The sequence below is a fragment of the Brassica napus genome, chromosome C5 (genome assembly GCF_020379485.1).
Source record: "Brassica napus cultivar Da-Ae chromosome C5, Da-Ae, whole genome shotgun sequence".
NCBI classification, from domain to species: domain Eukaryota; kingdom Viridiplantae; phylum Streptophyta; class Magnoliopsida; order Brassicales; family Brassicaceae; genus Brassica; species Brassica napus.
Window position 1 is genome coordinate 4,778,125 of NC_063448.1, and position 10,995 is coordinate 4,789,119.

The following is a 10,995-nucleotide window of genomic DNA, read 5'->3' on the forward strand; positions in this document are numbered from 1 at the left end:
ATATTACACTTTCTTCGCAAATATCTCATTCTCCTTATTATTCTTCCTATTGTCTCTCTGTACCTATCCCCTTTTCTCCCCAGCCAAAACAGGCGGAGGCGTTTTAGCATCATCCACTAGCTTCATGATCTCTTCAGCAGTCTGGAGAGAGAAGCTTTGGTTCCCTTTACTGAAATATGCAGCTTGAGCTGTCTCTGTGAGGTCACTTGGTAGATTTTTCAGGAACCATGGGTGTTTTCTTGATATCTGCAATACTAATCCTCTACGGATCAACATGGCCAATGCCACAAAGCAACTTAAGAGTCAAAGCTATCTCTCGAAAACACACGTGGCTTCATTTATATAAATATATACCTCGACTGGTGTGGCGATAAATATAAGGGAAAGGAGATGTATGCAGTCCTGTGAAATATGAACGTCATCTAGAAGATTAGTAGGTAATCTTCCTCAAGCCAATATCTTTTTGCTGCCTTACCATAGCATGGCAGTAGCTAACAGCTGATATAAGCGGTTGGAATAAGTATCTCGCCTGGAACAATAAAATAATATTAAGGATTAGAAAGTAGCAGATGATAAGTTACACATCTTACAATTGTTTTGATTGTGCAAATAACAAATAAGAGAAAGATCCACAAGTTTCTCTCTTCTTCCCTACCTCCTAATCTACTAACCTCACATAAGTCAAAAAACCAAAACTCACATCATCCTCGCTGAATCTTCCAGCTGTCCTTATATGCTTATAGAGTTCACCACGAGCAGCATATTCCATGACAATGGCAAGATGAGTTTCTCTCATCAATCTGTATCAGAGGTGAACCTCATAGCTTTCATAACAACTCTATGAGGTTCACCTCTGATATCAACTCTAGTATACACAACCTTTTCAAAAATTACCAATGATGTACAAAGATTTAACAAAAAATGTCACTGACCTCCTTTAATCGGATTACACTCGGATGGTCAAGTGATTTATGTTTCATGATCTCTCTTACCAAGTCCTCATCAATCTGTATCCCAAACAAAAGCCAGAAAATAATAAATTGCAGATGTGTTTGCTTCATCTGGGAATCAGAAATCAGAGATCACCAGCTCATAACAACATTAGCAACTACAAACACATACAAATTTTTATAGGAAAAACCTTTGAGCCACGCTCGATGAACTTCATGGCAACAAGTTCATTAGCCCACCCACTTCTATATATCCAGCACATATATCTCTCACCACCTCGTACTTCTCCATTATCGACAAAACTCAACTCCACTTCAAAAGCCCTACCAGCCAGAAACCTGTAGAATGAAACCACCACAGCTACTAAAAGATGAAGGAAGACTTGAAGGTGAGTATTCTACAAGAAATGAATAAACAATAAGAAAAAGAAGCATTGACTTTTATCGGTGAAACGCTACGCTCGAATATTGTAATCTCTGAACCAAACATACTCTCTCACTCTACCTTTGCTGATGGCAAAACTCAGAAAGAGAGAGGAAACAAGAAATCTAATTTACAAGTTGAGGTCGCAATGTTCACTCTCTAGGGATTCATAATCAACCACTATTTGTTCTTCTTATACTGCGAATTTTACAAATCTTCAAGAACCCAAACCAAAGCATTGTTATTGGCAAAGACAAATAAAATAAAAAAAGATACTTTTACGTTTCAGCAAACCAACGACAACTTCTTTCTTACAGAGACGCAAACCAAAAAAATATTCAACTGATTCTCACTTCTCCGCTTGCGTGTACTTCCTTTACAGTCTTATCATATTCATCTTCTTCGTCTTCCTCTTCCTCAACCTCCTCTTCATCCACCTCCTCTTCCTCTTTCCCCTCTAAATCTCCCTCTCCTCCCCAGCCAAAACCTCCAATGGAACGGGAAACAGGCGGAGGCGTTTTGGCGTCATCCACTATCTTCATGATCTCTTCAGCGGTCTGGGCGGAGAAGGTTGGATTCTCTTTCTTGAAATATGCAGCTTGAGCTGTCTCTGTGAGCTCCCTTGGCAAGTTCTTCGTGAACCATGGGTGTTTCTTGATTTCCGCAATGGTTATCCTCTGCCAAAACAACAACAGCGTAGCTCAATTGTCAAACAAAACCATCTTTTTATAAACATTTTGAGCTCATTTGATTGATGTGTATACCTTGAGTGAGTTGGCCACAAATATACGGGAAAGGAGATGTTTGCAATCTTGTGAGATGTGGACGTAGTCCGGGATCTTGTACTGAACAGCCATGATTTTCTGTATAACAACAAGAATCACACATTGATGAACAGGATGCAGCACGAGATATATGGCTTAGAAGAAGAAAACCTACTTGTATTGTTTTCCTGAAGTTTTTGGGGTCTTCCTGGTCTTCAAAAGGGTATGCTCCAACAAGCATGACATAAAGAGTAACACCACAGGACCATACATCAGCCATCTGAAAGAAGAAAAAACAATTACAAATATTACCGACTTCCATAAAGTTAACGTGAAGAGCATGACAGTTTCATGTCAATTAAGTAAAGTTCATTTCAACGAGCATGATGCCTAATTTACCAAGACTCAAACTGAAATAAGATTTTACCTTGCCATCATATTCTCTCCGAGAGAGGACCTCAGGTGCAATATATGCTGGAGTTCCAACAGTTGATTTAGGCCTCGAGTGCAGTAGAGAGGACTACAAAAGGACGAATAACAATGCTTTTACGTCAATGGGGAAGAACAAAAGAGGATCTCATATAAAATGGCAAAACTTGGGAGATTTTGTATAGTGCCAGACCTTGGAATAACCAAAATCACAGATTTTGAGACGTGGAGCAGGACTTCCATCAAGGAGTGTATTCTCGAGCTTCAGATCTCTATGGCATATTTGCTGCGACAAGGTGACAACAGGATTGATTTAAAAAAAAAAAAAAATTGATTAAAAAAAAATCAAAGGGTCTAGAAATCTCCCAATTCATATATATATATATTTGCCTTACCATAGCATGGCAATAGCTAACACCTGATATAAGCTGCTGGAAGAAGTATCTCGCCTGGAAAAGAGAAAAGTGATTTAGAATGTATAATCACATATAAGAAGATTCACATGTTTTTTTTAATATTCTTCTGGCTCTGAAAAAAACACTAAGCAAAGCAAAAGAATGGCCAGAATTTTAAAATGCAAAGCTGACCTCATCCTCACTGAATCTCCCAGCACCGCAGATACGCTCGAAAAGTTCACCACCAGCAGCATACTCCATGGCAATAGCAAGATGAGTCGGAGTCAACACCACCTGAATGGAAGATAGATAGATAATAATAGCTTTGTGATTAAGTAAATCACCAACTTCAGTAAAAATGCTTTAGGAGAAGAGTATGTGGGAAAATGACAAAACCTCCTTAAAGCGGATGATATTAGGATGGCGAAGCGATCTGTGATTGATAATCTCTCTTGCCACGTTCTCATCAATCTGCTTCCATTAAATAACAAAGCCTAATGAGAAAAACTAGCTCTCCTCCAATCAGATAAAGATCATGAGTAAAGTAATTCCGGAGGAGAGGGACCTTGGGACCACGCTCGATGTACTTCATGGCAACGAGCTCCTTAGAGTCTTTGACCTTCATGAGCCTCGCCACTCCGAAATTCCCAGCTCCTATGTCTTTCACCAGCTCGTACTTCTCCATCTTCGCTACTCTCTATATCAACAACCCTAATTACAAAAATTAAATCTCCAATTTCTCGTTCAAATTCCTACCAATCGTGACCAACGAGGACCAAAACAAAACAATCAGTATCCAAAAAATCAAGGATGCGATTCCGAGATCTCGCGATTCGCAGAGCAAAAGGAAAGCGATAACGATGATTGAGATTTGGGTTGCGGAGAGATTTGAAGCCAAAGCGAAGAATCGACTTTTTTGTTTTTCTTCTTCAGATAAATAGTAAATGATGATGAGAATGAGAATGAGAATGAGAATGAAGAATCTCCCATCTCACGATGCTTCCTTTTTTTTAACAAAGTGGGGACCCTCAAGTTGCCATGCTAATAACAAATTCACTCTAGATTTTACATGGGCCTCTAAACTAATAAACGAAGCCCAATAAACTAATTAAAACCGAGCCCAAAGCCATACTACTACTCGGAGGGTCGATCTCTACCGAACAAACTGTGCTGCTGCTCTCTTCTATTTGGTTTGGTCTCTCTCGCTCTCTCGATCGATCGCTGCCGAGAAACGAGAGCGAGCTGCTATCACTAACATGCAATTTGCGCCAATTTGAATCAGATCGTCGAGCCTACTCATTGCTCTATCTAACGCATTCCCATCACCGTCTCCGTCATCATCAGATCTGATCGTCCGCCGGGTTTCGCGATGCCGTCTTCCAACACCGCCGCCGTATTCCTTCTTCTCGTTTCTCTTCTCGCAACCTCTCTCGCCTCTGATTCAGATCACAAGGTTAGACGACTGGGATCTCCACATTCCGTTTTTTTTTGTAATATACAGCTCGAATCGAGTGAATGTGTCTGTAGATCTCGTGATTTGCATGGTGTTTGTTTATGAATTAACTTTTGTTTATTTATTGGGTCTGTTCCTTTTCGGATGGGTCGGATCCTGGAGCTCCATTGTGACTTATGGCCCTTCAGTCAAGTCAAATGTTTTTGTTTTTTTGTTTTGTTTTTACAGTATCAAGCTGATGAGCAGGTTACACTGTGGGTGAACAAAGTTGGGCCATACAACAATCCACAAGAAACATACAACTACTACAGCCTTCCCTTTTGCCGCCCCTCTCAAAACGATGTTCACAAATGGGGCGGTCTTGGTGAAGTTCTTGGTGGCAACGAGCTCATTGACAGCGAGATCCCTATCAAATTCTTGAGTATGTTTTACTAATTCTTAACATTGCTAGTTATCTTAGCTGTGTTCTGATTACAGTTACTCTTTATCCACAGAAAATGTTGACAGGAACGTGATCTGTAAGCTTGAACTCGACCAACCTAAAGTCGAGCATTTTAAAGATGCCATCGAGTCTAGCTACTGGTTTGAGTTCTTTATGGGTATGTTTCACATTCCCTTTGTACTTATTGGCTGCTGCTGAAGTAGCTTGTAACTTCTTACAATCGCTAACCTTGTTTCTCATTTGGTGGCATCTTATTTGCGTCGGGTGGTTCTAACTTCAGATGATCTGCCTTTGTGGGGTATGAGTTTTTATGTTTTTACTTGTTATATCCAAAATCAATCATTTTTCTGTTATAGTTTTAGAGAGTGTTGATACTACTGTCTCATCGCTATTGTAGGATTCGTTGGTGAGCTGCAATCTGACAAAAATGGTGAAAACGGCAAACATGTCCTCTACACGCATAAAAACATCATTGTCAAATACAACAAAGACCAGGTCGGTTGTCGATACAATAATATGAATATCATCTGAGCTACATGCACTGATATTTAATAATATTTTTTATAGATCATTCATGTTAATCTCACTCAAGACAACCCAAGGCCACTGGAAGCAGGGAGGACAGTGGATCTGACGTATTCTGTTCAATGGATTCCAACCGATGTCACATTTGCCCGCCGTTTTGATGTGTATTTGGATTATCCGTTCTTCGAGCACCAGGTGACTTTTTGCTTGTTATCTTTTGTTGTGATTGGTTCACAGTTTCACAATGTATTCATCTCTTCAAAATGTTTGTTCAAGCTTTATAGGCCGTCTAAGCGTTTTTTTTCTTTTTCTTTTTGCAGATCCATTGGTTCTCCATCTTTAACTCGTTCATGATGGTTATTTTTCTCACCGGTCTTGTCTCAATGATATTGATGAGAACTCTCAGAAATGATTACGCGAAGTATGCTCGTGAAGATGACGATCTCGAGAGCTTGGTGATGTTTTCTCAGCTTTTATTTGACATAGCTGCACGATATTTTACGCTTGTCCAACACTTTGAGGCTGTAAAACCGTTTCTGACATCCGTATTGATGCCCACAGGAACGGGATGTAAATGAAGAATCTGGCTGGAAGCTTGTGCATGGGGATGTGTTCAGACCACCATTTAGTTTAGTTCTTCTCTCAGCTGTTGTTGGCACAGGTGCACAGTTGGCGTTGCTTATTCTTCTTGTCATATTAATGGCCATCGTAGGGACTCTATATGTTGGGTACGTATTACACTCTTCTTCTCACGTGCCAACCTCTTTATTCTTTGTAGTACTTTTGGTAATGCTTTTATATTTGGCAGCAGACCTCAGCTTGTTCGTTTGATCCCGCTAACATTGTATTCTGATTATTTCAGGAGAGGAGCAATTGTCACAACTTTCATAGTTTGCTATGCTCTGACATCCTTTGTCTCTGGTTACGTGAGTGGTGGAATGTACTCAAGAAGCGGGGGTATGACCTTTTCATCTTGGCAGATCTCTCTCCCTTGTGTTACCTTTGATAGTTTGATTTTTAAAATTTTATTTTAAATGTCTGATTTGTTCAGGTAAGCACTGGATCAAGTGCATGGTCCTCACGGCTTCTCTATTCCCCTTTTTGTGCTTTGGGATCGGCTTTATCCTAAACACAATTGCCATATTCTACGGATCCCTTGCGGCTATTCCTTTCGGGACAATGGTGGTTGTGTTTGTGATTTGGGGTTTCATTTCCTTCCCATTAGCCCTCCTCGGGACAGTCGTTGGGAGAAACTGGAGTGGTGCTCCAAACAATCCATGCCGTGTAAAGACTATTCCTCGTCCAATCCCTGAGAAAAAATGGTACTTGACTCCATCGGTTGTCTCTCTGATGGGCGGCTTGTTGCCATTTGGAAGCATCTTCATCGAGATGTACTTTGTCTTCACATCCTTCTGGAACTACAAGGTAATAGTAGTTGCTTTTATAAGAACAAAGCTATAAAGCAACTACTGCAAGAAGACCCACTGTGTGTGATACTTTTTTTCCTTCCCTTTTGTGTTTGACAGGTGTACTACGTGTATGGATTCATGCTGCTGGTTTTTGTGATACTGGTCATAGTGACGGTCTGTGTGACAATAGTGGGAACTTACTTCCTGCTGAACGCTGAGAATTATCACTGGCAATGGACTTCGTTTTTCTCTGCTGCATCAACGGCGGTCTATGTCTACCTATACTCCATCTATTACTACTACGTGAAGACGAAGATGTCCGGATTCTTCCAGACAAGCTTCTACTTTGGGTACACCATGATGTTCTGTCTTGGCCTTGGAATCCTTTGCGGTGAGAACGCTCTCTCTCTTCAAAATTAGCGTTTGGTGTTACTGGTCTTGAGTAAATTTTCTTTGTATATAAATCTTGCAGGAGCGGTTGGATTCTTGGGATCAAACCTGTTTGTAAGGAGAATCTACAGAAACATCAAATGCGACTAGAGGAGATATCAATAAAGAGGTAAAAACCATCGAGTTGAGAAGGAAACTTGTTATGGTGGACATACATTATATATAAACGCCAGTAGAGAGGGAGAATATATAAGTATTCTTCAATGGGGTCTTTGCGTTTTTTTTGGTAAGTGAACTGTTTTTCTCTTTAGATTAGAATTTGAGTGGGTGTAATATACAACAACTACTACTACCTGTAATTTTTTCCCCTGTTCCTTATAACTTTACTTTCACTTGGAACATTGAATGTGTGTCCTTAAGGAGCAATTGGACAAGTCTAGAATCATCCAAAGTCCAAGTATTCTAATAGTGTGACTTGTCCCAAGCCCAACCACATATGAACTAAAATCTCACCAACATAATAATGCGCACATGTAACACACATTCAAACAGTGACAATACTCCCAAGAAGATAGCAGAAGCACCCACATATCTTGCGCCACGTGGCGGATAGTGTTGAAAAACTCAGCCTCGTTTTATAATCCTCTCTCTCCATCTCAACAAAAGCCACACGCTCTCACAAATAAGAAGATTAATCATCTTTCTTTGGACAATGGCTTCCACTGCTCTCTCCAGCGCCATCGTTAGCACATCCTTCCTCCGCCGCAAGCAGACACCAAACAGCCTCAGATCTCTTCCGGCGGGCAACACACAATCCCTCTTCCGCCTCAAATCGTCCACAGCTCGCGGCGGCCGCGTCACAGCCATGGCTACCTACAAGATCAAGTTCATCACACCAGATGGAGAGAAGGAAGTGAAGTGCGACGGTGACACATACGTCCTCGACGCGGCAGAGGACGCCGAGATGGATTTGCCGTACTCGTGCCGTGCGGGAGCTTGCTCGAGCTGCGCAGGTAAAATAGTGTCTGGCTCCGTTGACCAGTCGGACCAGAGCTTCTTAGACGATGACCAGATCAGCGAAGGGTTTGTTCTCACGTGCATCGCTCGTCCAACTTCTGATGTCGTTATTGAAACCCATAAAGAAGACGCCATGATTTAAATTACTCAAAAAGTATTTCACTTTCTATCGAATCATCGCATTAGAGAATATGTTGGTGATGTATAATAATAACTCATGTCGTTCTTTTCTATACCCTCTGTTTCGGTTTTACAGTATTTTACGTGGATGTCAAGTAATATATATATATATATATATTTGAAAGAATGTAAAATTAATTTCAATAAAAGAACACTTTACAATAAATGTGCTTTGCTGAGATGTATACTAATTACAACTTGAACAAAGCTTCAATAAGAAATAAGTCCTCCTAAACAACTCAAACAGTGTTTCTCCACCATCACCATTATGTTCTTCACTCCTACTTGCTCTCCCTTCCATTATAAATGTATATTAAGGCTGCTTCCAACCGATGCTATCGAATGTTTCAGACAGATATTTCTTCGAAATAAATGTTTAATCATTCCAACAAGGCCTCTTTCACCCCATATTTTTATTTTATTTTATTTTAATATCTCTGTTTTCTCTGGGATTTGGTTCAGATTTTTAATCAATGATGCAAGGTGCAGTACAATTGCAGCCAACGGATTCGCAGAAGCTGAGTGGTTCCGATGAGATAATAATAAAGGCTGAAGATTTGGAGAGTGGTTCTGCTTCATCTCCTTGCTGTCGTTTCTGTCTGGAGAATGATAGGGGCGATGAATTGATATCACCGTGTATGTGCAAAGGCACTCAGAAATTCGTTCACCTTTCCTGTCTCGATCATTGGCGATCGCTCAGTGATGGAGGCTTTGCTTTCTCTAACTGCACCACATGCAATGCTCAGTTTCACCTCCCTGAGGTCGAGCAGCCCTTTGATGATGATAGCAACTCTTGGCGCCAGAGATTAATTGACGCCTGGTGGGTGTTTTCGATGTTCTTGATTATGCAGCCTGTGAGACTCTCTTTCTCTTTTTTTTTTTTTTTTTTTTTTTTGTCTACATGCTTTCTTGTTGCTCCTGTTCGGAATCTTGACCTGGTCTCTGTGCTTGGTTTTGTTTTGCTTGACTTTTGTTGACATTGTAGGCTGTTGCTGTGTTTGCCGGGGGTGCATACATGATGGATACAGACGGAGACTTTCGCAAGTCTTTCAAAAATGAACTGGTTCGTATATTGGCAAAACATCCCATCCCCTTTTATTATTCCATTGGTGAGTCCTGAATCTTTTTTTTTTTTTTTTTCAGTGATTGAGAATTCCTTTTGGAGTACAGCGGATCTAGAAACCTTAATTAACACGCTCTTTATACATTCTTAGGATTTGTAATCTTCTTTGGGGTGGTTGGGTTTTTTGGCCTCATTGCACAATTTATATGGCCCTCCTCTCAACGGCATTGACCCGAGGATATATGGCTTCGTGTCAGAACTGCTGCTACAACGGATGTGGTGTATGGATTGTTTCCCTGCGTCAAAACAAACAAACATCAGTTTATGCAGCTTTGTTTACGTATGTTTTAAACTTATGTGTCTATTCTTTAATTGCAACTAAACGGTTATATGGAGTTTCGCGCGCAAAAAAAAGAGAGAGAGTTAAGTCAGCTTTGTTTACGAATGTTTTTCTTTTCTTTATCACGCGGTTTAGTAGTGATAAACTTGTACTTGTATGTATATGAGCTGAAGCAAGTATACATATTTAGACCATCTCCAATATATTTTTTAAAAATAGAGATCTCTACATATATAGCAAAATATAGAGGAATATTATTTTTTTCTTTATAAATAGAGGAATAGCAATTTCTATTTTAGAGACAAAAATAGAGATGGGTTTGAGTGATTTTGCCTCTAAATACTATTATAGAGGTAAAAATAAAGGTGAGTTGGAGATGCTCTTACTAGTGATAGCGAACACTGAATAATATAGATATTGAGATCCAAAGCTACAGATAGATATCACATATACATATGGTGTATGTTAGCTAGTGGTACAGGTTAGCAGACTCACTAAGCTTATGATAGCAGTAACTGACTCTTGTATATAAGCAGCTCATCTTGTACATATTAAATTAAAGTGAAAAGTTTATTCATTTATAACAAACTATTCTCTTTCGCATTTACCTCTTACGAACTCTATTGTTGAAAGCTTGATATGGTATCAGAGCCCTCACGGTCTTTGTCATGAGTGCTTCACGCATCGATCTTCTTCTTCTCTAGCTTCTTCCGATTGTGGAGTTCCTTTCGTCGTTCATCGTGTTTCTTCTTCGAATCTTGATTACTCTCATATGGTGATTGAAACTTTGTTTTCTTCATCGTTTTCTCTTCGTTTGATCATCAATTTCATCGTCTTGTCCCCGAATCATCATGGTTCTTCCGTCATCATCTCCGATTCCCCCGATTTCCCCTGATCCTCCGCCTCGTCAAGATCCTGATCGCACCGATGTGGATCACTATGACAATCCGTTCTACCTTCATAGTACTGATCATGCTGGTCTTAAGCTCAACCGATCGATTGGACTCTGGAGCTGATTTTCATTCTTGGAAGCGATCCGTACGTATGGCGCTGAATGTTCGCAACAAGCTCGGCTTTGTTGACAGTACTCTTTGCAAACCCCCTGATAACTCTAGGTCATCTGGAACTTGGTCTAGGTGCAATGATATGGTAGCTACATGGTTACTCAATTCTGTTTCTAAAAAGATTGCTCAGAGTCTCTTATTCATGTGTAC

At 40.2% G+C, this 10,995-nt stretch overlaps 4 protein-coding genes across 6 annotated transcripts; 2 read left to right on the forward strand and 2 right to left on the reverse strand.

The window, feature by feature from the left end:
* Nucleotides 1-27: 27 nt before the first annotated feature.
* LOC106357947 (serine/threonine-protein kinase SRK2A) lies at nt 28-1,309 on the reverse strand. Of its 2 annotated transcripts, XM_048757978.1 has the most exons (4): nt 701-1,309; nt 476-529; nt 355-402; nt 28-262 (listed from the first exon to the last, which is right to left on the reverse strand). In XM_048757978.1, the coding sequence occupies exons 1-4, from the start codon at nt 794-796 to the stop codon at nt 203-205; spliced, it is 258 nt and encodes an 85-aa protein (XP_048613935.1). In that variant the 5' UTR covers nt 797-1,309; the 3' UTR covers nt 28-202. The 2 variants fall into 2 exon arrangements, with proteins under 2 accessions (XP_048613935.1, XP_048613936.1); XM_048757979.1 differs by lacking the exon at nt 701-1,309 and having other exon boundaries at nt 476-688.
* Nucleotides 1,310-1,556: 247 nt separating this feature from the next.
* Nucleotides 1,557-3,811, reverse strand: LOC106357949 (serine/threonine-protein kinase SRK2A). The gene is given in 9 exon segments (NM_001316144.1): nt 1,557-2,051; nt 2,139-2,237; nt 2,314-2,418; nt 2,566-2,658; nt 2,761-2,853; nt 2,963-3,016; nt 3,155-3,256; nt 3,359-3,433; nt 3,528-3,811. Coding segments are annotated over 9 exon segments (1,080 nt in total). The 5' UTR covers nt 3,648-3,811; the 3' UTR covers nt 1,557-1,712.
* A 307-nt stretch (nt 3,812-4,118) lies between these two features.
* Nucleotides 4,119-7,582, forward strand: LOC106357948 (transmembrane 9 superfamily member 1-like). 2 transcript variants are annotated; one of them, XM_013797674.3, is made up of 12 exons: nt 4,119-4,415; nt 4,644-4,836; nt 4,910-5,014; nt 5,138-5,155; nt 5,255-5,352; nt 5,425-5,577; nt 5,703-5,837; nt 5,944-6,110; nt 6,245-6,339; nt 6,434-6,807; nt 6,909-7,182; nt 7,264-7,582. In XM_013797674.3, exons 1-12 carry the CDS (start codon nt 4,332-4,334, stop codon nt 7,329-7,331), a joined length of 1,764 nt encoding a protein of 587 aa, XP_013653128.2. In that variant the 5' UTR covers nt 4,119-4,331; the 3' UTR covers nt 7,332-7,582. The 2 variants fall into 2 exon arrangements, with proteins under 2 accessions (XP_013653128.2, XP_022558969.2); XM_022703248.2 differs by having other exon boundaries at nt 4,662-4,836.
* Nucleotides 7,583-7,812: 230 nt separating this feature from the next.
* LOC106357950 (ferredoxin-1, chloroplastic-like) lies at nt 7,813-8,544 on the forward strand. The gene has a single exon (XM_013797677.3). It carries the CDS (start codon nt 7,894-7,896, stop codon nt 8,338-8,340), a length of 447 nt encoding a protein of 148 aa, XP_013653131.1. The 5' UTR covers nt 7,813-7,893; the 3' UTR covers nt 8,341-8,544.
* Nucleotides 8,545-10,995: the final 2,451 nt, after the last annotated feature.

What these genes read in the sequence shown, in the direction of transcription:
- LOC106357950 (XM_013797677.3), top strand. Translation starts at nt 7,894, where the DNA reads ATGGCTTCCACTGCTCTCTCCAGCGCCATCGTTAGCACATCCTTCCTC.
- LOC106357948 (XM_013797674.3), top strand. Translation starts at nt 4,332, where the DNA reads ATGCCGTCTTCCAACACCGCCGCCGTATTCCTTCTTCTCGTTTCTCTT. An exon ending in CCTCTGATTCAGATCACAAG is followed by an intron (nt 4,416 to 4,643) that starts GTTAGACGACTG and finishes TTGTTTTTACAG; the next exon opens with TATCAAGCTGATGAGCAGGT. An exon ending in TGGCCTTGGAATCCTTTGCG is followed by an intron (nt 7,183 to 7,263) that starts GTGAGAACGCTC and finishes TAAATCTTGCAG; the next exon opens with GAGCGGTTGGATTCTTGGGA.
- LOC106357947 (XM_048757978.1), bottom strand. Translation starts at nt 796, where the DNA reads ATGAGAGAAACTCATCTTGCCATTGTCATGGAATATGCTGCTCGTGGT. An exon ending in GAAGATTCAGCGAGGATGAT is followed by an intron (nt 530 to 700) that starts GTGAGTTTTGGT and finishes TTATTGTTCCAG; the next exon opens with GCGAGATACTTATTCCAACC. An exon ending in TTAGCTACTGCCATGCTATG is followed by an intron (nt 403 to 475) that starts GTAAGGCAGCAA and finishes CATATTTCACAG; the next exon opens with GACTGCATACATCTCCTTTC.